Source organism: Clinocottus analis, unplaced genomic scaffold (assembly GCF_023055335.1).
Source record: "Clinocottus analis isolate CAN_PGR_092001 unplaced genomic scaffold, fCliAna1.0.p SCAF_14, whole genome shotgun sequence".
Taxonomy (NCBI): domain Eukaryota; kingdom Metazoa; phylum Chordata; class Actinopteri; order Perciformes; family Cottidae; genus Clinocottus; species Clinocottus analis.
The window spans coordinates 5952501-5976067 of NW_027175865.1; the positions used below are offsets into that span (position 1 = coordinate 5952501).

The 23567-nt window shown below is 39.0% G+C and overlaps 2 protein-coding genes across 5 annotated transcripts; both read right to left on the reverse strand.

The window, feature by feature from the left end:
* Nucleotides 1-201: 201 nt before the first annotated feature.
* Nucleotides 202-4518, reverse strand: psmd4a (proteasome 26S subunit ubiquitin receptor, non-ATPase 4a). 2 transcript variants are annotated; one of them, XM_068575163.1, is made up of 10 exons: nucleotides 4410-4518; nucleotides 3674-3814; nucleotides 3433-3547; nucleotides 2877-2963; nucleotides 2656-2724; nucleotides 2295-2510; nucleotides 1689-1797; nucleotides 1465-1596; nucleotides 1299-1351; nucleotides 202-828 (listed from the first exon to the last, which is right to left on the reverse strand). In XM_068575163.1, exons 1-10 carry the CDS (start codon nucleotides 4433-4435, stop codon nucleotides 658-660), a joined length of 1119 nt encoding a protein of 372 aa, XP_068431264.1. In that variant the 5' UTR covers nucleotides 4436-4518; the 3' UTR covers nucleotides 202-657. The 2 variants fall into 2 exon arrangements, with proteins under 2 accessions (XP_068431264.1, XP_068431265.1); XM_068575164.1 differs by lacking the exon at nucleotides 4410-4518 and adding an exon at nucleotides 4198-4342.
* Nucleotides 4519-7382: 2864 nt separating this feature from the next.
* On the reverse strand, nucleotides 7383-14912 carry LOC137784472 (phosphatidylinositol 4-phosphate 5-kinase type-1 alpha-like). 3 transcript variants are annotated; one of them, XM_068575162.1, is made up of 16 exons: nucleotides 14883-14912; nucleotides 14097-14246; nucleotides 12903-12937; nucleotides 12625-12711; nucleotides 12221-12351; nucleotides 12004-12121; nucleotides 11585-11737; nucleotides 10819-11118; nucleotides 10462-10667; nucleotides 10298-10381; nucleotides 9822-9870; nucleotides 9643-9727; nucleotides 8779-8946; nucleotides 8408-8624; nucleotides 8070-8148; nucleotides 7383-7977 (listed from the first exon to the last, which is right to left on the reverse strand). In XM_068575162.1, the coding sequence occupies exons 2-16, from the start codon at nucleotides 14143-14145 to the stop codon at nucleotides 7972-7974; spliced, it is 1767 nt and encodes a 588-aa protein (XP_068431263.1). In that variant the 5' UTR covers nucleotides 14146-14246; nucleotides 14883-14912; the 3' UTR covers nucleotides 7383-7971. The 3 variants fall into 3 exon arrangements, with proteins under 3 accessions (XP_068431263.1, XP_068431260.1, XP_068431262.1); XM_068575159.1 differs by lacking the exon at nucleotides 14883-14912 and adding an exon at nucleotides 14633-14738; XM_068575161.1 differs by lacking the exon at nucleotides 14883-14912 and adding an exon at nucleotides 14375-14519.
* Between the last annotated feature and the right edge of the window lie 8655 nt (nucleotides 14913-23567).

A 23567-nucleotide genomic window follows, 5' to 3' on the forward strand; every position in this document is an offset into this window, starting at 1 on the left:
CTCAGATAATGCTGGAAAAATGCACGGAGGATGCTGCAAACGACACGTATATTTTTTTCTAAACATTAACACATAAAACATCTCTACATATCGTCGCTAAACGATTTTTTAACATTTAATGTCGGGACACTGGTCTCATAAGAAAATGCAACCGTCTGTCTCGCAGCACTGTCAACATGAGCTGAAAAAACAACCAAAATGCAAGATATTTACACAATGATTTTATTGCAAAAACACACATTCATGACAGGAGGGTGGCTAGCTAGTTTAAGGGCCTGTCATGAAAAATTCTTGCTCTTCTGGTAGGTTAATTATACCATGTAGTCAAAATGTTGGATAAAGAGAGTACAAGGCAATTTGAGAGGAGGCCCATATTACATTTTCAGGGTGATATAAATTTGTGTTACAGGGCATTCAGATTTTACACTAAAGTCATTTAATACTTAGTATGTTTCTTTATTACTGTTATGTTGGTGCTTTTGAGTGTCTGACTGTAAACGATGGTATTAAATGTCAGTGCCGTCTCATGCTGGGCTGTCAGTCTGACAATGCATCAGCAATATTTTGGTATATTAAAGTAATCCTGCATTAGTCTGCAATTGTTCATTTATTTTTTCTAGTCAGTGTCTGATGACTGTGTCCCATCTTGTTTGCCCCTCACTTCTTCTTCTCTTCATCCTTTTTGCCTTCTGGCTTGTTTCCGGTCTGGGAGGCCAAGGAGCCCATGGCGTTGCGGATGGCCTCGTTGTTCGGGTCGACGCCAGGCAGGTTCTCCAAGACACTCTGAAGAAACTCCGGGTCTTGCATCACATCATAGTCATCTTCCTCCTATTCAATCAATTACATTAGAGGATAGAATAGATTAGATCTTATGTGGTTTTAAGATCCCTAGACTGACTGGTCTTGTATGTAAAATATTCCGAGATGGGAGAAACCACTGGTTCCAGGGTTTCCAAAGTAGTTTTTTCCCCCAATTAAAAATGTCCTACTGTCCAACTTTGTCTGGGGGTTTCTACAGGGCATAATATTTAGCTTCCACTTAAGTGTAAGCACAGCGCACACAACACCCACACAAATCTCGATAAAATGTTTATACTAAAGCCACCTTGGGACTCACACGTTTCTTTGTACTTTTGACCTATCAAACAACCAGGTGATTTCAAAATCAGTTGCTAATTTGTTTATACTAATGATTTATTAAAACTTTGAGGACCTTGGTTCCATAAATAACTATTGAGATACACAAGGGACAGGTGAGCCTAATTTAACAATTGCTCCCATAAAACATAATTAATCACCTTCGCTGCTTCTGCCGTGTCCATGGGTGCAGCAGTGTCCATTTCTCCGTACTCTGTTCACAGGACAAGTGAAAAGAACATTTTATCTTCCAACATATTAACAATTAGAGTGACCCTAAGTTATAGCAAGCGCATTCATTTGTACGATTAATCAAATGGAACTCACCTCCTCCGGCAAGTGACATCTGCATGGCGTAGGCGATCTGCTCCTCCTCTGTCATGCTGCTGAAGTCAGGAAGCACTGCTGCAGTGCTCTCAGGCTGAGATACTGTCATCTTCAATAAGGCTTCCTCTGATTCTGAGAGAAAAATCAGTCAAAATCAATTAAGTGTCTATTGAATACTAATAATTGTAATGAAGTGTAAGCAACTTTGTTAGTCCAACTATTACCATCTGCGCTGGGTGTGGGCATGTCTGTATCCGCTGTAGAGGCAGCAGCAGCTCTGCGGGCCTCTTCCTCCTGCCTCTGTCGCTGTTCCTCCATTGAAACACGCAGGGCCTAAAGGAATTCACAGAGACGGCACAGTGAGAAATAGGTCAAAGGGCCTCACTTTAAACGGTGAACACCTTTTTATTCTAATAAAGTCGACATGCACTTGAGATCTCAAGTTTTTGGCATTCTTGGCCCGTTTTCAAGGTTGCCCATTGCCTATCATCGTCATTAAGCCCTCTCTTTGCACCAGTGACATTTTAATGAAGAAAAGTCACACGTTGCTATTTTTACGACCATGCAGCATCAGAATGGCTTCGGATGAGTTTCTCACCTCAAATAGCGAATATGCTATAACAGTCTTAATAAAGTATCTGATTGTTTTCTATACAATAACAGTATAAGTGCTATGTTTATACTTTTTGGGCGTTATCGTAACAAACAAATGTTTGCTTTAAAAGAACCCTCGAATTTCGGTCTTGGGTCAATACATCCAAGCTGCCATTTCTGCTCAGTACTAGTTTAAAATGTTTGCTGGACCTAACTCACATGTATATATTGCTTACCAGGGCAAGTTCTGGATCTGCACTGGGATCCACACCAAACTCAAAGTCACTGGCCCCTAGACCCATCATAGAGCCTCCTTCCCCGGCCAAGATGGGAGAGGAGAGCAGCGCATCAGCCAGACTGGGTCCTGGAGGGACTGTGACCAGATGGGAGCCAGTCCCCTCCTTCCCATTTAAAGTATTTATAAAAACAGTCAGCTTCTCTGTGTTCAGCTCCTGAAAAAACAGTTGTGGAGAAAGCAAGGCCAGTTCAAAACTAAATTTATAAATGGCAGATATGAACATCTAGAATATACAACATTATGTGTTGCTTCACTCTGCCTTATAACAGTGCACTGGTAGACAAACAAGAAATCCTCACCTCTTCTCCAAAGTTGATAATATCCACATTCACTTTCTCTTTTTTCAAGCGCTTTGCCAACTTGACAAGCTGCAGGATCAGCAAGTGGATGAGTAGCAGGTTAGGATGAAGAAAGAAAGAAAGCCAGATGTACATTGGCAGTGATATAGACAGTGGTAGAATGTGTAACCTTTTCGCTCTGTGGGATTTGCACAAAATGTGATACAAGACTTCAAACTCACCTCTTTTTCATTATCCTCCACAGGACTCCCAACAAAGGCAATAATCCTCATCTTGTGGTTTTTCCCTTGTCTGTGTTTTAGGGCCAGCTACAGAGGAAACGTGACAAAAAAATATGGCTACTTAAAGACTGCTGCTGTAGACACCAAACCCCTCTTATTTAGCACTTCAGTAATCACTTGATATAGCCCTTCTTTTAACGCTAGGGTTGGCAATGTTCAAAAACATTTTCCTATTATATAATTTAACATTTCATAACATCGACATAATAAATCAAATGTTCTGACAAAAAGGAAAGAAAAAAAAATGTATCTGTGGCAGTCAAAGGGCTGTACTAATTCAACAGCCCACCTGCCGGTCTACCCGTGCACTCATTGCTCGTAGTCAGTCTTCCTGAAGCTGTGACTTTCATTGGGGAAGAGTTGGCAACACTGGCACAACATTTTTGGTTGGATCATTATTAAATCTAGCATACTCTTGCTGGTTTCTCGAGATTACCAACCCTAGCCTTAATATGGAAACAAATGCTTAAAATGAGAGAAATCTTGAATCACACACATGAGCCACTCTGATGCCAGTGCAGAAGCAGATGTTTCCTTTGGGCTGGATGGCGTGGAGTTTAGACAGGATGCGACCAGAATCTGGTGTCAATGTGTTCAGGACCTCACAGTTGCTGTATAAAAAAACAAAAAACATTCACTGCTATCCATCATCCGCTACCATGTACGACACACTATGAGGTATTGAAGTGATACGAGGATGAACGCTGCTAGACCTTGTGATAGTGAGAATAACTTACTTTGCCATAGTGATCAGGCCCACGTTGTTTTCTGGGTTGCTTCGTGTTTTAGAGTGGCAAACAATGTTGACAGCATCTTGTTGGGCTTGTAGTCTCGTCGGTAAAAAGTCTCCATTCCTCATGTATTCACTGTTGTCCACGCTGTGGGAGAAATATCAGTTTAACGTGATAACGATACGTCACGTAAGGCTCCTCACCAGCATAGGCCGGTAGATACTTTACGTCAGTAATGCATTACTGCGTCCTATTGACTATCAGCTCCATGGGAACACGTTGCCTTCTTCACCACGGGAGTATATGTAAGATTTAATTAGTTCAAATGAAGCCATTACAATAATGTAACAGAATTAGCACGGCTGGCTAACGTTAGCAACTGGTGTGTTCACAGAAAGCTAAGCTAAGTCGCGGGTCGAAACAACCATATCGCCGGGGGTGTCAGTTTATTATGAATATATAAAGCAGTTTACTTGATTGTGAGGTAAATAATGTATGAATTAAACGACAGCTACCTAGCAAAACAATACCTTAACAAGACAGTAAAGCTAAGCTAACTTTAGCTACAATGACTCAGCCGGTCGACAGGCTAACATCAACGGTCCGTGTTGTCCCGTTAACCGGGACATGTGCTCTAGATTCAGGTCGAAAATCTACTACACTGAGAGATACGTTATTGTGTCTTCGAATGAACCGATAACAGATCAACAACTACGCAAAAGAGCATTTATAGACTTCTTACCAGACCATAGTACTTTCGAGCCCCATTTTGGAACCTTCTTGTTGCTGTCTGTCGTTATCCTACCACCTCGCAGCTGATTGGCCGAAAACCGAGCAACGCGAAATGTGATTGGCCGGGTTCTGTGGCCAGTATTTATTTTACTCATTTCCTTCTATTCATAACTTGTAATGTCTTATGTTGAGCACTTTGACATGTCATTATTGTTTCTGAAAGATAACAAATTAACTTTCCTCGCCTGTACAGATGATATTGCTTTTACTCAGTTGTCATATGAAATAAAGACTAGGATTGGACACTATGAATGCAATTCTCCTTTAAGGTTTAATGTAGTTTTGTACTGAAATTTCCATATAAAGTACACATTGATCAATTTAATAAAAAAAAAAAAAAACGTACACACAAGTCTCTGCCTCCTGCAATAATTTAAATTCAAGATTACTTAAGGTATTACATCTTATTAAAGCAAAAATTCAAATGAAATGCTGTTTTTTCATATGCAACATTGCAAGGGTGTAGAACACACATGGAGGATTAGCTCACTCACGATTCAAATTGTTTTACAGCATGCATTAGTCATATTCCATAACTCTATTATAGAGAACAATCTTTATGATGTGATATAATCAAACAAAAGCAACATTTATAACATTGAGAGAAAGAGAGAGAGAGAGAGAAAGAGAAAGAGAGAGAACTTCTAAATACATATTCTGCTGCAAAGGCATTGTTGTGATTCTTGCATAGAGTTGTGCACACATTTATTGTATGAAATGCAAAGGCAGTTAAGGTAAACAAATTTACATTAAAAAATTAAAGCATTGTTGTAATCAAAATCTTCACAACAAATAAAAGATTTTACTCTGTTACAGTTGCATGCCTTTCATACAAGCTTGTTGTGCTAAAGGAAAGGCACATTTTCAATCAGTACTCACCATTAATACACATTTTGGACACCAGAGAATACATACACTAATAAATACTATAATACATATGACAATGTACATGTTTGGTTCATAGGCTGTAATTTTTAACTGCTTTAAACTTGCTTTAATAAGACACAGTTTTAGTTTCAAAATAGAGTAGGACAGTTTAATATACTGTATAACGTTGAGCAGAATAAAATACCTCCACATACCCTAAACAGTATGCATAAAACTGAAGGATGTTCATCTTTTCTTCATTGGAAAATTGTCATGTCAGTACTGTATTGCACCTGCATCTATTATTTGATGAATACAGTATATATATATATATATATATATATATATATATATATATATATATATATATATATATATATATATATATATATATATATATATATATATATATATATATATATATATACACACACACTGTAAACAACACATTTTGCTGCATAGTTGAAGTATCTTTCAAGCTGTTGATTTAATTTGTCTGTCAGACTAAAAATGTATTCTAAAACATTTCTGCATTTTTAAACATCAAACAATAATTAAAATTTAAACATTGCACATCAATTTTTAGTGCTAAAACCCAACTTGAATCAAAAAACAGACTGTTTTTTTGTCTTTTTGTACTTTTATACACCAGAAAGCCATCACCATGTTTTCCTGATGGGAAAAAAAAATAAATAGTACTATTCTTTAGTTGGGACCTGTCTCAAAAATCTCTCTTTATTAATTTGGATAACTCAAAGCTCACACAGCTGGCCCTGTTAACCCCAGGTTTACTAGTTCAGCACATGACAGAGGCATGTTTTTAAATACAAGCCAATCACATGCAACATCAACAAAAGTGATTTTAACAACAGATGGAGAATATATCACTTAGTGGAAATTGCAGTAACAAAAGTTATGTTACTTAAATAATGGTAATATCGTATTAATATAACCAAATAGTTTCAAAACAGCAACGAGAGTTTAAATGTTTAGGAAATACTTGATGCACAACTCATTCATAAATAGCAGGAACACGAAAACAAAAAGCTATAATACATGGTTGACATAAATAAAGGGGAACAAGTAGATTCATACACAGGTTTTTAACTTTTGGCAGTGGACTACTGCAAATAGTGGGAGTGTAATTACAAAATATAGTAAAAATGCAGTACCAACCATGGTTAGAGTTGTATATATTTAGCAGACAAGTCAAAACTCCTACCAAATATATCTAGAAACATATTTAGGTCTAAACTGCGGCTTCTGTTACTTTTTGCCTTTATGTGGTGCAGTTTGGACTGGAAGGCAGGTGGTTAGGCAATTGGATGATATTAGTGGAGGCCAGTTTCAGGTGCTTTACATAACTTACCCGAACAATGCATATGATCTGCTGTTATTTATGACTATATAAAAATATACCTATTTAGAAAATCACATTATGTTCTCCTTGGCTGCAGAGTTAGAATGTGTCATTACTGTGAGACTGAGCTGAACCAATAGGTACGTTGGATGCTCTTTTGGAAACAGTTTATTCCATTTTACAGCCACAGTGGAACACTGACTTATACTGCAAACATTTACTCTATTATCTAAAATGTCATAACTAATAATGAAAAACAAAGTGATTGTACCACGTTTGTAATCATGTCATGCTTTTTGGTAAATGACATTTAAAAGTCAGTTATTTATTTTCCATTGAGCTCATGTAAAATTCTAAGTCAATTTCCCCGATTGATTGATCAGTAGGGAGGTGGTTCTTTATACGACTACACTTCAAACTGAATAACTCACTGCTATTGCTTTATGAGACAGGCACTAGGTCACAGAGTATCAGTTCTTTGGTCACATTTAGACATAAAGCAGTCCAACTGTACAGTATAAGTATAAAACAATCGTGTTAATACCCTTTGACCTGAACATGAGATGATGTTTAGGATTCACAGTCCATCATTAGAATAGTTGGTTAAATAAAAAACACACGCTAAGGATCACCTATTTTTCCAGCATGATTTGCATTCAGAGTAGGCTTAAGAAACGGCAGCTTACTCAGTATGTATACAGTAATTGCTTTAAAAAATGTTTTATTTAAAACGGTGTTCCCAACCCGAATAATATGGGTTTGTGTTAAGACATCTTAGTCAATCATGGAGCAGGAACAGTACTCTCGGATTGGGCCTTTGGGCTGTGGAACAGACACTTACAGAGACGAGTATGCACAAGGACGCGCAACAGCATTTGGTAAAGACGAACGAGGAAGTCATTCTCAAATAGAGACAAGTATTTTGAAGAAACAACACTTAAATACAGACAGTTGCAAATAAGGCAAAGTCCTTGTGTTACACTTAACATCAAATGCTGGCTGAGTCTAGCACATTCGGTGCCAGAACAATCTGGTTGTGCATAAAAGCATTCCTATGAGATGAATAATAGTGTTCAATAACCACAGCATAAATGTACCTGCAAGTACTAGTGTCAGAACACAACCACCCATTGACATACCATGTACAGATTTGGAAATCATAGTGCAAAACAACATTTAATGTCCCTCTTGGTCTCGCTGATGCACTGTAAACTTTACCTCAAATCACACCAAGGGGGGGTCGTAACAGCCTCCAAGTTATCTCGGTTCATTTGAGTTAATCCTTTTACACCTATAAAATAAAGGCAATGAACATAGTTACAAAACAACACGCCACAGAAACAAAATCTGTCACAAGAAATACATTTTCTTTTAGCAACTTACAGCGCATTTGCTTGTGTTGGAAAAAATGTCATTGAGTGAGATCACATCCTCAGAACTGATACTTTCGGCATACTGAGCTCTGCAAACAACAAAGGGCCAGTGTGAATGAATTGAACCTTCACACAATATGAAACACAAAAATAATCTAGTGTATATATTTGGCATAATGTAATATAATAAACTTGAATCTGTGTATAAACTTTGTCAATTTAATCACACTACACATTTAATCATTAGACAACATAATCCATGACAGACCCAAACATATTTAAATATGCACAAACTTCTGACAAGCTTTCATAATAAAATACTATCTCAACGTGTGGTTTCCCTCTTACGTCTTGGGGGAGCTGAACTCCTGGTCTTTGCTCAGTGTGTTGTTTAAATCCACTCCCACTGGCTTGTATTCGTCCTGAGGGTCAGGCGGAGGCTGACTTGTGGGAACAGACACAGGGTTTCCCGAGAAGGAGGAGGCGGTGGTTTCAGTAGCGATGCCAACAGCGTTGCTGGGCGGTAAAGTCTTTGGGAGGAGGTCAGGACGACCTGACTGCATGACTGGGTGGAATGGGAGGGAAAACTGTTAATACCCTGTGGTGAAAGAAGCACTTCACATGCTGGGACAGGCTGGAGCACCGTCGGTACCTAACAACAAACTAAAGTTGATTTCAGCCGTTTAGCTGAAACCTGAAATCCTGTTTCTAGTTCTTACCGTTGTCGCCTTCAGGTTCTTCTTTAGTCTCAGAGCTGACTTGATGTTGGAGGACAGACTGCTGGCTGTTGCTGCTTGTTTGGGTCATAAGAAAAGACCCACCGCCAGCTGTTTTCCTCAAAGGACCATGTGTTACTGTACGGCGCTTCTTAGATGGCGAAGTCTTTACTAAATACAAGAGGAAAAGTGTTAATTAAGAGGCCATAAAATGTGACTGACACGAAAGGCCCAATTTTGGTGTCGGGGGAAATAGTGTAACCCAGTGGGCAGAGCAATCTTGTTGCCAAGATGTTTTTCCTAATTATTTTGTCACTTCATGTGGTAAAGGCACACGAAAATAAACTTCTAAAATCAGACAAACACCTTTATTCATGTTTCGTCCACAGTTCCACTTTTTCAACAAACTGACATTTTACAATAGTTTTTTTATTTTTGGCCCTTTATCAGTTAGAGAGGACAGGTAGACGAGAAAGGGAGAGAGAGGAGGGACGGCTTGCAGCAAAGGTTTACTCTGGTGATGCTCTATTGTCATCTGAAGGCAGCAAAGATCTGTTTTATCTGCAGCCTTTAATGTTGAGTGATGTTAATGAATTCAACAAGAGTCATTATCTGCTCTTGGCAGCATGTTTGAGGAGCTGTTTCTATATTTGAAGCTCTGCACGTTCAAGACAACAATAGGTCTCCTCTGAGGACATCCCCCCCACAGGGTTCCTAAACTGTCAATACACCATAACAGGGAAAAGCCCTGTGTTTAAAAGGCAGTGAAAGCAACAAATGCACCAAACCATGAGGTGACACAGGTGTAATCTGTGCAGGTTTCATAGTATTCATATGAACGCATTCATGGATATGATATCTACTTACATAAGATCTTCCTGAAGACTGCATTGCACATGAACTTCTGAAATCGTTCTGCGTAGAAACTCGGTCTGTGTACCGATACAGTGTCCTACAGAAAAGGAATGGTTACAGGGTTTACATCCAGAAATTCAAATTCAAGCTAATTTCAAACACATACAATTAGGCTAGAGGATGAAGCCTACCCCATCATGAACCAGAGCTTTCCACGAGTGTTCAAGCTTCTTTACTAATCTGAAAAAAACAACACAAAGAGCCTGGATTACACTCAATATTGTAAATGGTAAATGGACTGTACTTATATAGCGCTTTTCTAGTCTTCTGACCACTCAAAGTGCTTTCCCACTACATGTCATCATTCACACTGATAGCAGACGCTAACATGCTAGGTGCCACCTGCCCATAAAAACTAACATTCATAGCACAGCTACGGGAGTAATTTAGGTTCAGTGTCTTGCACCGCCAACCCTCTGATTAAAGGATGACCCTGCTTTACCACTGAGCCAGATGCCCCTAAACACATCTTGTGAAGACACAGACGGGCCACTGAAGCTGCCACTGCTCTGCTAACATGCTGCTTTTGCTATGCAGGCTGTGTAGACATTGTGTGTCACTGACTGGACAAAGGCTTTTGAGGTATACAAACATGTGTGCCATTTACCTGTAGGACTGCAGAATGTCGATGATACCAATATACACCAGAAGTCTCTCGCCTTTTGAGTTTCGTGCTGGGATTCCTCCCGTTCTATCAAATCAAACAATAAGTATAATTTAGTGTTCTGTTATTACTCTTAGTAACATGACCACTAAAACACTGTCACTCACTGGTCCTCTGTCTCCGGGGATCCCATGCTCCCTGCCTCAGCCTGGATGGCCTCTATAGCAGTGCTGTACAGAGACTTTTGACCTTGTGGCCTTGTGGCCACAGCCCCAACCACCACCTCTTTGCTGGCCTGTTCTCGAAAGGCTTGATTTACATTGTGGATTCCCACCAGAAGGCTGTAGTCCATAATCTTAAAACTTTGCAGAAGCTGAATGGAAAACAAGGAACACACCAAACCAGTAATTACAAATTAGTTTGGAAGAAAATACATGATCAAAATGTGATATTTCTGACTAATAATTTGAAAATGTCACACTTTTAGCTTTATGTTTAGACGGCCATTAATCTGTAGTTCTTACCAGGCAGTCTCTCTGGATGGTCTTGCAAACAGCACTATACTTGTCTGCCTCCAATAACAGCCCACCCTGCATGTCCTGCAAGAAGTCCAGGTCTTTGTATGTGGCCACAGACTTTTCTCTCTCTTTAGCTGAGGCCCGCCGCTTGTAGGTGGAGCCCTTTAGATCGTACTTGAGGTGCATTTGTACGGCACTCGGGAGCAGATTGTTCATGACTGCGATACGGATGTTCTTACCCGCTGCCTGGACACAGTAGAGTCCATAAAACTTTGGTAATAAAGTACGTTTGTTTTGGTTCAGATTCTGAAAAAGAGCAAAGAGGATGGTAGAAGGAAAGTCAAATATTAACACAAAATTAAAACAAGCATCGGTGCAATTGACCAGAAAGTGAATGCCAGTATTTGACTAATGTTCACCGAAAAATTAATAGATGATGAAACAAATGAGAAAAAGTAAAAATATTATCCCACACAAGGGTGGCAGTCAGTGACGAATACGGCACCTTGATTCGACATACAATTGTAAAAAACACTTTCCCCCAGTTTCAATCAAAATCCAAACATCGTTACAAGTTGCCCAACTGCCAATATTTATATAGAGCTTGTCATTTCAAAATAGTCTAATAATGGTCTAATGCCTTTTGTGAAGCAACTAATGAATTTTTGCATGAACAAAAGTCATTGTTAATTATTCTCCTTATGTATCATGTTGTCTGCAATATGTCAGAAGTTCCTACGGTAACATATTGAAGCCAATCGTTAGATCTTACCATGAAGTAACCTGGGAGCAGTTTCTGCAGAAACTCTGCCTCTTTGTGCTGCACTGTCTTAATGATGAACTCATCGTCACTGGAAACGTAGAAGAGAGATCCACTTGCCCCGGAGTTTGATAGCTCGATCAGCGGCTCATTACACAGAGAGTACTGTCACAAGGACAGAGCACAATGTTAAATGTTGTATTATAGAAACCAAAGAACACATACTATGAGCATGTGTTAAAAACTAGTCAGTTGTGACTTTACATTATAAGCAGCCTCACTTACTAGTGTGTCAACACCTCATTTTTTCCCACTTCCCCTAGTTTCACTCTGTCACGTCTTTTTTCTCAGTAATTTCACTTTTCTCAGAGTTGTATTGATCTGCTGGCACATTTTGCTGATTATCACAGATGCAGAGTAAACAAGAATACCATGTAGTCATCAGGCCGGATGCCAAACATTTCTCTGAAGTACCGGAAGGCCATTGGGGCATACGTCTTGAACCTGAAATCTCCGTAGTGGTGGGCTGGCGTCAGGTTACTGCCCTCACTGCGAGTAACAGACAACATACACGACGGTTACGTGAGGAGTGATAATTTATTACAGACAGAACCACCATCATCTTTACCTAACAATGTTAAAATGTACCTGGGAAAGAAGAAGCTTTCCACTACTTCAAAGTCCTGCAGCAGCACATCTCTCTCAGGTTTCTGGCTTAAGCTGCCCACCGTGTGAGCGATACCTAGCTGGATAGCGCCTTGCAGGGCTGAAGATGTCGTCTGGAAATAAATTAATAATAATAATTGATTAATTGTTTAAGTCATCTTTAGAGCAAAAGTTTCCAAGTAATGTCTTTACAATTTCAATAGCTTTTGTTCTGTTAGTCAGCCAAAACAAGACTGATATAAAGATGTTACTGCTGGCTCTTCAAAATTGTATAGACTAAGCAATAAATCAAAAAAAATATTTGGCAGATTACAAAATATTTGTTTGTTCCAGCTCAAATTGATTGTAAATGTGCTTCAGTCAGTCAATGAAGGCTGATCTCCCACCTTCTTGTACGTTGTCTCTCCAGTGGTATCAATTCCACGATGGCCGATAGTTTTTTTCATGGCCGGAGACATGCTGGTGCTTGGACTCTGTGAGGACAAACAAGGTGAAAGAAAGAATTACAAAAGGGAAATAAAATGTGCAGCAAAGGAATATCTCCATGTTTCAAAGAGGAAGAAATTGAGGGTGTGTCAGCTAAATATCTCTAAAGACAAACGCAATGCGTTTCCTAACTCGCAGAAAGCTACATTACGCATTTCCTGATTACGTTATATCTTACATCAGGAGAAGCATTTTTTCGGGTCGCAGTTGGATCTGCAGTGAAAAGAGGAATAAACATAAAAGTTAGAAAATAATAAACAAGAAGGGAAAAAAATATGTTAATCAAACTAATTTCATTCTAACACTGGATGCATTTATATTACACAACACAGCTTAAAACAGCTTCCACCATTCCCTAATGGTGAACAGAAAAGCGAGCAGCTTTGAAACAAGCATGCAGACGCACCTCGTTCATTACCTCTGAGAAAAGATAGTCTCCTCCAGAACTGACTCTGCAGGTCTTCGAGTGCAATGGGAGGAATTAGATAAGTATTCTATTACTGTTGGAGTACATTCATGAAAAGCTAATGAATGTCCTGATATCTATAGCGGACAGTTGTTTTCCTGGGAGTCTAAAGTCAACATTAGCCCTTAATAGTACACAAACTTACACTTTAGAATTTGATGCAAAAAAAAAATGGTGGCATAGTCTACTTTTCAGTTTGCTTTACTTACTTAAAAGGAAAGAATAACCCTGATGTTCTTGTTGTAATGTCATCAAGAGAGCATAACTTTAAACAAAAAAGTACTGAGTTTGAAAGTTGTGGATATTTACTAAGCAAAGTGGGTCTAATAAAAAGATGGTTTTGGTTGCATTACCGGAAATGTAGGATTTGTAATTTTTTAGAGCTTGACCCATATCAGGGACTAAAAGAAATGTTGACCATTTATCTTTTTAATCTGTCTCATATGAATCCCACAACTTCATTGAACTAGAATACCAGACAGCTAGAGTTCCACTTATACTTTCACTCAGTCGCAGCGACATCTAGTCCATCACATGGATTTCAATAAGACTTAATAGTATACGAGTAACACCTCTCATTATACCTCAATTAATTTCAAGTAAATAACTCACAAAAGGTTTGAACAAAAACTGCAAACAATAAGCTTTGTGAAAGTAGTGGTTTCAGCTAGGTGTGCCTAAAAACCAGGCAACAGAGTGGATACAAACAGTAGAGCCCATGTTGAAGATCCTTTGAGCCATACAGGTTCTCACAGGACTGACTGGTGGCGTGCTGATACACGTCCGTGCACAGGATCCATAACCTGAGCTAGTGAGCATCGATCCGTGTCATCTGTGTGAATAACTCACGTCAAACACATCGGACCTGTCCGTTTCATAATGTACAAATACAGCGTTAGTACTTACTACCAGAGAGGCCCTGCAGCTCTGGAGGCTCCTCTGCAGCTGTGGCCATTCAGACCGAGACCTGAACTCAGACTCGGTTGTGGTGAAAGTCAGATCCCAACAAGACGTTATCGAGTTGTCTCTGCGCGAGCGCTTCTAGTGGCTGTGGATCTATGGACACAAAAGTAGATAATTAACCGCAAATACTTCTGATGACTTCATGCCATAAATATTGACAACCGCCACGTTGACTGGCTCTGGAGGAGCAGCTTTTGAAAATACACAGTGTGCAACATTACCAGGACGGAGACGGACTGCTGGTAGTTTTTAACGACCACTTTATGCAACCCGACTGTGAATAATGCTCCTGTGGGCTGTAGTGGACGGTGAGACCAGTGCGTTAAGTTACACTGGATTGCGACATTTAACGAAGCTAGCTTAGCTGCTAACTGATCAAACTTTTCTAACTTTAGCAAAGCTAGTCACGCTGATAACTAAGCAACAACAATACAAACAAAGAGTCCACTAACTCAGAAGTATTATGGTTTAGCTCTCACCGTTTCCCAACAAGGAAAAAAATAACTTTAAAGGCACTGTTTTAAATAAACAAGGAAGCAGTGCGGAAGCAGCAGTTTGGCATTATGCACCACAAGCTAGCGCAAGAACACAACTTCCGGGGAAATGTACTTTCAGAATAAAACACAAATGTCACAAGGGGTGGAAAAATAAAACACAGGAGCTTAATTGTGTGCACCACGCTATCAAAAAAATATGTATAATGTAAAGATATAGTGTATTAATGTCTACCTGAGCATCGAAGGAAATCACTCTCCCTCTATGTGTGTCGCAAACAGAGTTTCTCTGTGTTTTAATTACATAGCAGCCTGGCCACTTTATTACCAATTCTCCTATCATAGCAAGGTCATGACCTGTATTCTCATCCCAACCTGAAGCAATTACTCACTAATTGCGTCTAAACTTTAGCAATCCAATCAACAAAATCAAATGACAGAATAGGGTGGATCATACTTTTGCCATAACAGGATTCATAATTTTGATGGCCGGTGCCCACATAATGTTAATGGATCTGAGCGGGTCCCACGAGCTAGCTATTGCCTCAGTTCTGCACTGCCCTTAATGACTCCGGTCAAGTGAGCCCTTATCCGCCGAGTGAGCCGCACACATGAAGATAAATGACCGTTACGATATGGTACCGTTACGGTATGGTACCGTTACGGTATGGTTACGGTATGGTTACGGTACGGTATGGTGGTCTACGGTGGCTGAGATAGCGCTTAGATAGCACAAAAAGCAAACGTTTTCAAACGTAATTTCCCAATATTCAAACAGCTATAAAAACAGATCCTTAAATTTGTAAAGTAAAATTACAACACAGTCTTGTACAGGGGGACCTCTGCTATACACATGCACATGGACATGGGATTTTACTGTACAGTTTTGGAGGAAAGTGACTTCAAAGTCAGCTTACATGTAATAATGATATTCATAACTTCACAATTTCCAATATTCAAAGGACTATAAAAACAAATCCTTAAACTTGTAAAGTGAAATTACAATGCAGGCTGACCTCTGCCATGCAAATGTGTATGGCCGTGAGATTTTACTGTACAGTTTTGGAAAAGTGACTTCAAACTTGATTAAACCATTTAGCCTTATTTAGGCAATACAGCTACTGTTTCCAAATCAAATACATTATTTATTAACCAGGGCACTCACATTAGAGCTTAGCATTAAGAGAGCCTATTTTGACTGTATTAACCACCGTCTGAAATGAACAGTAGGAGGCGGTAGAGGCTGTTTTGGGCTTGCTTCTCTCTCTCTCTCTCTCTCTCTCTCTCTCTCTCTCTCTCTCTCTCTCTCTCTCTCTCTCTCTCTCTCGCTCTCTCTCTCTCTCCCTCTCTCCCTCTCTCTTTCTCCCTCTCTCTCTTTCTCTCTCTCTCTCATCTGCTCTGTTCAGTGCTCCTACACACAGCAAACAGCGCTGTCCATGGTTCTGAAACAGCAGGGAAAGTCACGCTGTACCAAAGGTCGTCGTTCATTACTTCTATTAAGGTTTTTAAATATAGCTTTGAATATCCATTGTTATATTTTGTGACATCATCACCCTAACAAAAATCTGTATTAGCGTGTAGGGATACATCTGAACAAAAGTGTTAGTTCTTGTCTCGTAATACAAACTTTGGTCAATGCATGTATGCATGTCCCTTCTGTTTTTGTCTTTTGTAGTCACCCTGAATGCCACCTGTGTCAATAAGACAAGGCTGATGGGTCCTGTGATGCTATCTTCTGTATGAACCAATTATTATTATTTTTTTACCATTATTTTAAAGCATTATGCTTTGATCAAGTTGATCATTATGGAACGCTTTGCTCTTCTTATTGATTTCTCCGTAACTTGAAAAAGCTGATGAGATAAATCATTAAAAATTAATGAATAAACCTGTGGAATTTATTATAGATTATGTGTTTGAACACGATTTAACTTTCTAGGAAATAGTTTAATTATTTTAAAGAAAAAAAGTTATAATAATATGAGAATGAAGTCATAATATTTCAAGACAAAAATGTACCTGCCCAAAAACACTGGTTTTAACAGAAAACACTTTTGATAAAGAGTAACTCTCACTATTATGTGTGTTATTGTCCACCCAAATGTTAACTTCACCACCTGCCATAAACCTTCAAACCAGCAGTTTGTGGTTTTAGTTGGCATACTTTTTGTGTGTAACATCACAGTGACCACAAACCTTCTTTCTTAACATTCCCAGGATGTTAGCTGGACTTTATTTTCCTAACTTGCAGCGAACCGGTTTATTTTAACATTTACAAAAAGTCGTTTTCCTAATTCATCTTTACAGAACTATATGGTCTACTTTAATGCTCTACAGCTTTATGTATCTCTTCCAGAGCTTGTTATTTATGTATTTCTTTCTAAATTTCTTCCCCAGGGCCTCTAGGTTAGCTGTAATTTCATGTCAATAAGTAAACACCAAGGTTCTGTTGTCTATTGCCTCAAACAGCGGATAAAGCCTTTTCTAAAGATTTTCTAAAAAAAATGTTATTGTGACTTTATCACATTGCTAATCTGGTTTAGCAGCACACTCAAAATTATCTGTAAATGTCAAACACGCAATTATGACATTAAATAGCGGCCCCCAGTGACCTTTTGTTTAACTACACATGCAATTTGTTTATTACAAGACTTAAACTTGTTTCAAAACCCAACTTTATGTTTTTCATTTGATGCTGCCATCCTGCTGTTTCTCCAAAGTTATTATGTGGCTCAATAACATAAAATATACAAAAACTGTAATGTCTATATATCATCCATTATTTCCATAACAAAGAATACTACCGTGCATATAGAAACTGTGAAATTTGCTCGAAACACAATTTATTTGAGCTGTGACAGGGAGTGAACATTTCCAGAACAAAAACATGTTATCTGTTGTTGTGACAAAGCTGGTTAAAATACAATTGTCAAAATAACCGACTTCAGCTGTTATATCCTGACTCAGCATTACACAACCAGCATGTCCTGTCCTCCTCTGTGACCAAGATCTGCAAGACATATCACATTATTAACTCAGCATTTTACAGGTTTTATTCAGCACATTAACCCAAAATCACTCCCCAAAGTTACACACAAATATGTATTTAATCTCAAAATAGTTTAACATAACTATTTGGTTCACTTTTGTTTTTATATTGTATAGATTTACTTCAGCAAGCAGTTGTGTTGAAGGTGAATCCTGACTCCTCGGGGACACGGGGTGCAGTGTAACCTGGTGTTGGTTCATAGTTTGGGTTCGGCTGCTCACTGTTGAAGCACGTCCACCGAGCGTCTCCATTGTCCGCACAGCACACATAGGCCTTAGTCATGGTGGAGTACTCCTCGACACAGAACTGGGACAGGCTTTGTTTCCACTGGATGAAAAACATACTTAAAGTCACAAAGTTGTATTTCATCTCCCTTTGAAAAGCATGTTTCATCTTAACCCATTTTAGTTACTAAAGTTATTTCTATTCCTTTGTATTTGGGTGCAGAAGATTAGACGACTACTGTCTTTTGTCTTTTAATCTAGTCCGGTGCTGATCCTATGAACTCAGGCACTGAGATCCTTGTAACGATTTATCTTGATATTCATAAAAGCAAACAATTAAACATATTTTTTAATTATGACTTGAATCATTGTTGTGATTGACATTGTTATATATACAATTATTAAATTATAGTTATACTAAAATGATTGGTATATTTCCAATTATTAAATCTATTTCATTATTATTATGAAATATTGGTGCAGGAGGTATTTTTCTTGTTGCTGCATTTAAAAAAATATTCATTTATTAAAACATTTTATGTTAAGGTGCCCACAGAACAACAAAATCACAAAAGATGATAAACAAATATAATATATTAAACTATCAGTTTAGTGTAAATTTTTGGAGCAAACAAATATATTTATACGACTATACTATATAGTTGTTGACATTTTGTTATGATTTTTAATCAAAATATTTATTTATATTATATTGTTATTATACTTATTTGTAAAAAAAACAAACTGATGTACTCGTGCTGTCTCACCTTAATACTGTTATAACTGTCTTTATTCATAAATAAGGGTGTAATATAATTCCCCTCCATGCACAAACAGGCAGAAACTCACTGCTTGCTGGGCGCAGCAGAGGAGCTGCTCGCTCTGCTCGCTCTGCTCTCTGCAGCACCAACTGTACCACCCCTCCAGACGGTTGATGGCGACTCCGCGGCGGCGGAAGTGACTGAAACCGGAATCCGGGAAGAAGCTGGACGGGTATCTGGGACGGCCTTCACCTAGATTGCAAATGGCATCAAGGTTCTGAGCAGTGGGAGCAGCTGGTGGGAAAGGCACGTCAGGCTCATTGAGAGAGTTCCTTTTGGTCTCTGTAGGCAAAGAACATAAAGCAACACAGAAGTTAACAGCATTGCAAATAGAAGAGTGCATTAACTATAAATGCTTCAAGAATCTAGAACAAATTACCTCCCACATCTGCACTGTAAAGCAGTGCAATTATCAAAAGTCCTGTGACGCCTCCAATCGAAATCATAGCTGTATGCTTGTCCAGACGAAGCTTAGGTCTCTCAAAGATATTGGGACTTGATCTGCAACCAGCTTATATAAAGCAAAGGTAGTGATAGGGGGTGGAGGGTGGGGGTGGGGGGGGGGGGGGGGTTAAAAGTTGACTGTTTTCCTTTTGTGTGTGTGTGTGTGTGTGTGTGTGTGTGTGTGTGTGTGTGTGTGTGTGTGTGTGTGGAGAGGTAGGGGTTTGGGGGAGGGCGGGGGCGGGACTTAACTGGATAAACTGAAAACACCTGAAACTCCCCTCGCTAAGTGTTTTTGTAAAGTAAGCCATTAAGCCAGTGCCTTAGGGAGGGGAGTTTAAATACCACAAATTGTTATGAATTTGTTTCTACACAAAGATCGGGTTTATCTAGTTCTGAAGCGGCAACGTGTTTTGGTATAGTTTGATGTAAGAAGGCCTAATCAAAAGTCTTCATCAGAGTGTCATCAAGTTTGAGACTGGGGATAAACACGATAAACTGGATGAACACGGTCGTTGTGTAGAGACAAACACCAGAAACTCCCCTTGTCATTAAGCAAGTCATTAAGCCTGAGCCTATGGGGAGTTCCTGGTATTTGTTTCGACACAATGATCGGTTTTATCCACTTATGAGGCAGCAAAGGGTTTTTTGGTATAGTTTGATGATGTCATTTAAATATATCATTGAACTTAAGTTGTAAAAAGGCCTGATCAAAATCCTTGTTCAGAGTATCATCAAGTTTAAGAAAAGCTGTGATTAGCCACAAGTCAGGATTGTGATGGATGAAAGCTCATTAGTTTGCTCATAGGCTACAAAAACTAAAACTGTAGTCCATCTGAACCCTGAGAGACAGATGTCAAAATGTCCTCCTTGAAATTTCCACTTTTAATATAAAAATGGTCTAAAGAGTAGAACAAAATCAAAAAATAAACATATTATACGTCTATCATTCTGATGTCTTTCCCAGAAGTTAATACTTGACAGCAAACTCCCACAACCTGTTTTCAAAAACTGATTGAGTGTGCTTTCTGTTATCTGCCACAAATAGTGTTCTGACTTGTTTCATGTGAGGGAAATGAAGGACGTACTTGCTGGAAAATCATTGAATTACTTTAATAGTTTTTCACTTCCTAGGATTGAAACTTAAATAAAACATTTGAATCACTGCCCTTTTTTTTCTATTTTACAGGCATTCTTTTTAAATATTTGTTAAAGATGTAATATGTAGTTTGACAACATGAAAATTAGTATTTGATGGGTCTGTTTTGTATTTCAAGTGTTTGTTGGGGGTGTGACTTCATATATTTATCACCCATAACTTGTGCTCTGTTGTGTTATCACTAAACCGATCTGAAACTGTCAAATAGTGACTTATTGGATTTAATTCTTTCTCGTCTACTGCATGTGTTGCTCTGTTTGCTTTGCGACCATATTTATCACAGTATGATTGATTTTTTTTCATTGTGTAATTAGTAATTAGTGTTGCTATGCAGCTAAATGGAGAACTTACCAACTTTCTTGTCAAACTCAAACACAATTTTACAGTCAGCATTTCAGCAAATGCCGTGCCACATTTGACCTTTCCAGTTGTTCAAAAAAATATCACCGCTATGTGTATAATGAGACACACTCTTGGGGTGCCAGATGTTTTCATTAATTTGTCTTGTTTCCAATTGGTGTACTTTAACTAAAAATAGGGGACGCTACAGCAGCTTGAAGGTGCTTGATGGTTTGATGATGAGTCAACAGATTAGTATCAGTTACACAAGAGACAGACATTAAACCAATTGTTTATTGAGTACACAGTGAAATGCGTCATAATCTTTCGAGTGGTTGATCTGTTGATATTATTTATTCCCAAGCTAAATTTTTCAGTTTTTATTTAAGAATAAAGTATTACAGATGTTTGAGAAGACAAATATATTTTTCAGAATTAAACCAATTTAAAAGAAGCAAGTAATGGGATAAGGGATTATCTATATAAATAAAAAGGATTTAATTAATCAATGATGCTGTCAGTCTGGTTAGCGCGGAAGGATGTTGATCAATGCAGTTGATGAAAAGCTGGCAGGACTGAAATTTACAAATCACTGAAAAAGAAACAGAGACATTTATTTTTTCAAACTGAAGAAAGGTGTAAGTAAATAACAATTCTATCATATGCAAATCTGGAAGAAATAATTACAACAATAATAATAATCTGATTTACATGCAATTTGCAAAAGTGACTTATGTGCAGTTAGATTTTTGTTTAGTTTGTGAGATTCTATTATAGAAAAATACAATTCTGTGGATTTACTTCATAGGTTCATGGTGTTCAGGTCTTGTTAGTAGCAGCCATTATTTAAAAGCCTAATTTATGTTGCTTACCAGTTGGGGAAATCAGGAGCTAGCCACTGCCCAATGTTCAGCGGCGCAGTATTCAGCTCGAGAAAATAGATCAGCGGGTTCTTTTTCAGACCATCTTGTGTTGTGACAGCAGTCTTGATGGTCCCACATGCCCCACAAACCACATCAGCTACTTTATCACTGACAGCAATAGTGAGCTCATTAGTTGAACTATAGGACACCTGAAAGCTGGACGTGCCGTTAATTCTCACTGTATTGTCAGAGACCACCACTTTCATACCGTTCTGGGAGAAAGTGGTTTGAGTCAACGCTCTTCCATTTATCTGTGAACGCAGATTGAACACTTTATAGTAACGTTCATTTTTTCAAAGTAAGATTAATGTCGTATCTTTATCCAGGCACTTACCCAGACGTGATGTTTTCTGTCGACTGTGATCACCCCTTCATTTAAGAACACATGCACAGCTACAACTGTGTTGACACCAGGAGTGCACGTCTTCAACGTCGCCACCACCCTGAACCAGGGTGACGTCGGAGAGACGGCACAGCTCTTGATAACCTCGTAGGATCCTGGCACTGCAATGGTACCAGCCTCCCCATTAAATTCAGTGAGTTTCCCATTGGGGCCCAAAAGGCATTGATGAACGTGACAGCCCATCACGCCTTTCTCGACCAGGCAACTCTTCCTGGGGTCACATGACATGTTTTGAGACAGAACTACTCCAGAGGCCTGGCAGGTGTGAATCCTGTGACAGTCATCAGTTATAATGGACTCTCCAATCTGCAACAAATGACATGGTTTGGTTCATGGTTAATGTGGCCTCCCTACTTTCAGAGTTTGTAGTGTAATGAAGTTGGGAGTATGCGTTAGTGTTCACGTCATCCATGTTTCAAGTGGTAGAGGCGAACTCTTCTGCCTTTAAAAATGCCCTTTTGGGGGGTCGGTGCACATCTAAAATGTTCTAAAGAACAGATAGGCTTAGAAAATGGACAGAGCTTCTGTCTGCAGAAGTAGGAAACATACACAATCTCACAAGTCTGTACTCTCCTTTGTACTGCCTACGTTTATTTAGTGGCCATACTGCTCCTCCTTCACTTATATTGCAGCAGGATTAATTATAAACACAGCAACTCGTCTCCAATTTGAGTTTTTGACACACTGTCCCTTATAATTTAGGAGAATATTGATTAGAATATCGGCAGAAAGGAGAAAAGACCCAAACATTTCCTCCTCACAATTCCACGTCATTGAATATTAATGAATAAGATGAATGTCTAGTGTATGGATGTTGAGCACTGCACAAGCCTCGACACAAAATGTGTTTACCAACAGACTGAATAGTATCCAGCTTCACTTCATCAGATCTAATCTACCTGTAATGAAACAATAATATAGAATAACTTCTCACCTTGTAACTTTGGCCATTGTAATAGCAGCTGCACTGGTCCGGGGGCACACAGCCAGTTCCATTGTAGAGGTAGCCTTTATCACAGACACAGCCCTCGACGCACTTTGTTGAGCATGTCACGAGGTCAGAGAGACCAGGACATGGAGAGTTACATGACAGTGCACAGATGTCGTAATGGCTGCCAGCACTGCATTTAAAAGCTGTTATAACATAATAGGAGTTAGTCGTTAGAGAGAGAAATCTTAAACGTAAAAGTGTTGAACAGATGTAAAGAGATGGATATTTCAGTGTACAATGAATAATAAAAATGTGCAGACTCACGGCAGATAACAGAACTTCTCCAGTCCTGAATCTTTACGCCAACGGCTTGGCAGTCTGACACATATGCAGCGACACTGAGACACAGCACGCTTTCATTATTGTTAGCAATGCAAGTATCATAGACACAATCTCTGAAGTAGGGGGCGGGATCAATCACATCTTGGCAAGCGGCAAATGGACCTTTGGGAGCGGTGATTATTGAGCATTTTTCTTTTATCAGGGTTTCTTCAGAAGCTTCACATTTGGGGCACTTGTCGCCAGTGCACCCGTCATCACACACCGCTCCAGGCACGGCCACCTTCCACG

Excerpts from the sequence above, each read along its gene's own strand:
- psmd4a (XM_068575163.1), bottom strand. The coding sequence starts at position 4,435 with ATGGGGCTCGAAAGTACTATGGTCTG. Across the intron at positions 1,597-1,688 it reads GCCCACACCCAGCGCAGATG|AATCAGAGGAAGCCTTATTG; the intron begins GTAATAGTTGGA and ends TTTTTCTCTCAG. Across the intron at positions 829-1,298 it reads ACACGGCAGAAGCAGCGAAG|GAGGAAGATGACTATGATGT; the intron begins GTGATTAATTAT and ends TTGATTGAATAG.
- LOC137784472 (XM_068575162.1), bottom strand. The coding sequence starts at position 14,145 with ATGGCCACAGCTGCAGAGGAGCCTCCAGAGCTGCAGGGCCTCTCTGGT. Across the intron at positions 9,871-10,297 it reads GACATTCTGCAGTCCTACAG|ATTAGTAAAGAAGCTTGAAC; the intron begins GTAAATGGCACA and ends TGTTTTTTTCAG. Across the intron at positions 9,728-9,821 it reads AAGCTCTGGTTCATGATGGG|GACACTGTATCGGTACACAG; the intron begins GTAGGCTTCATC and ends CCTTTTCTGTAG.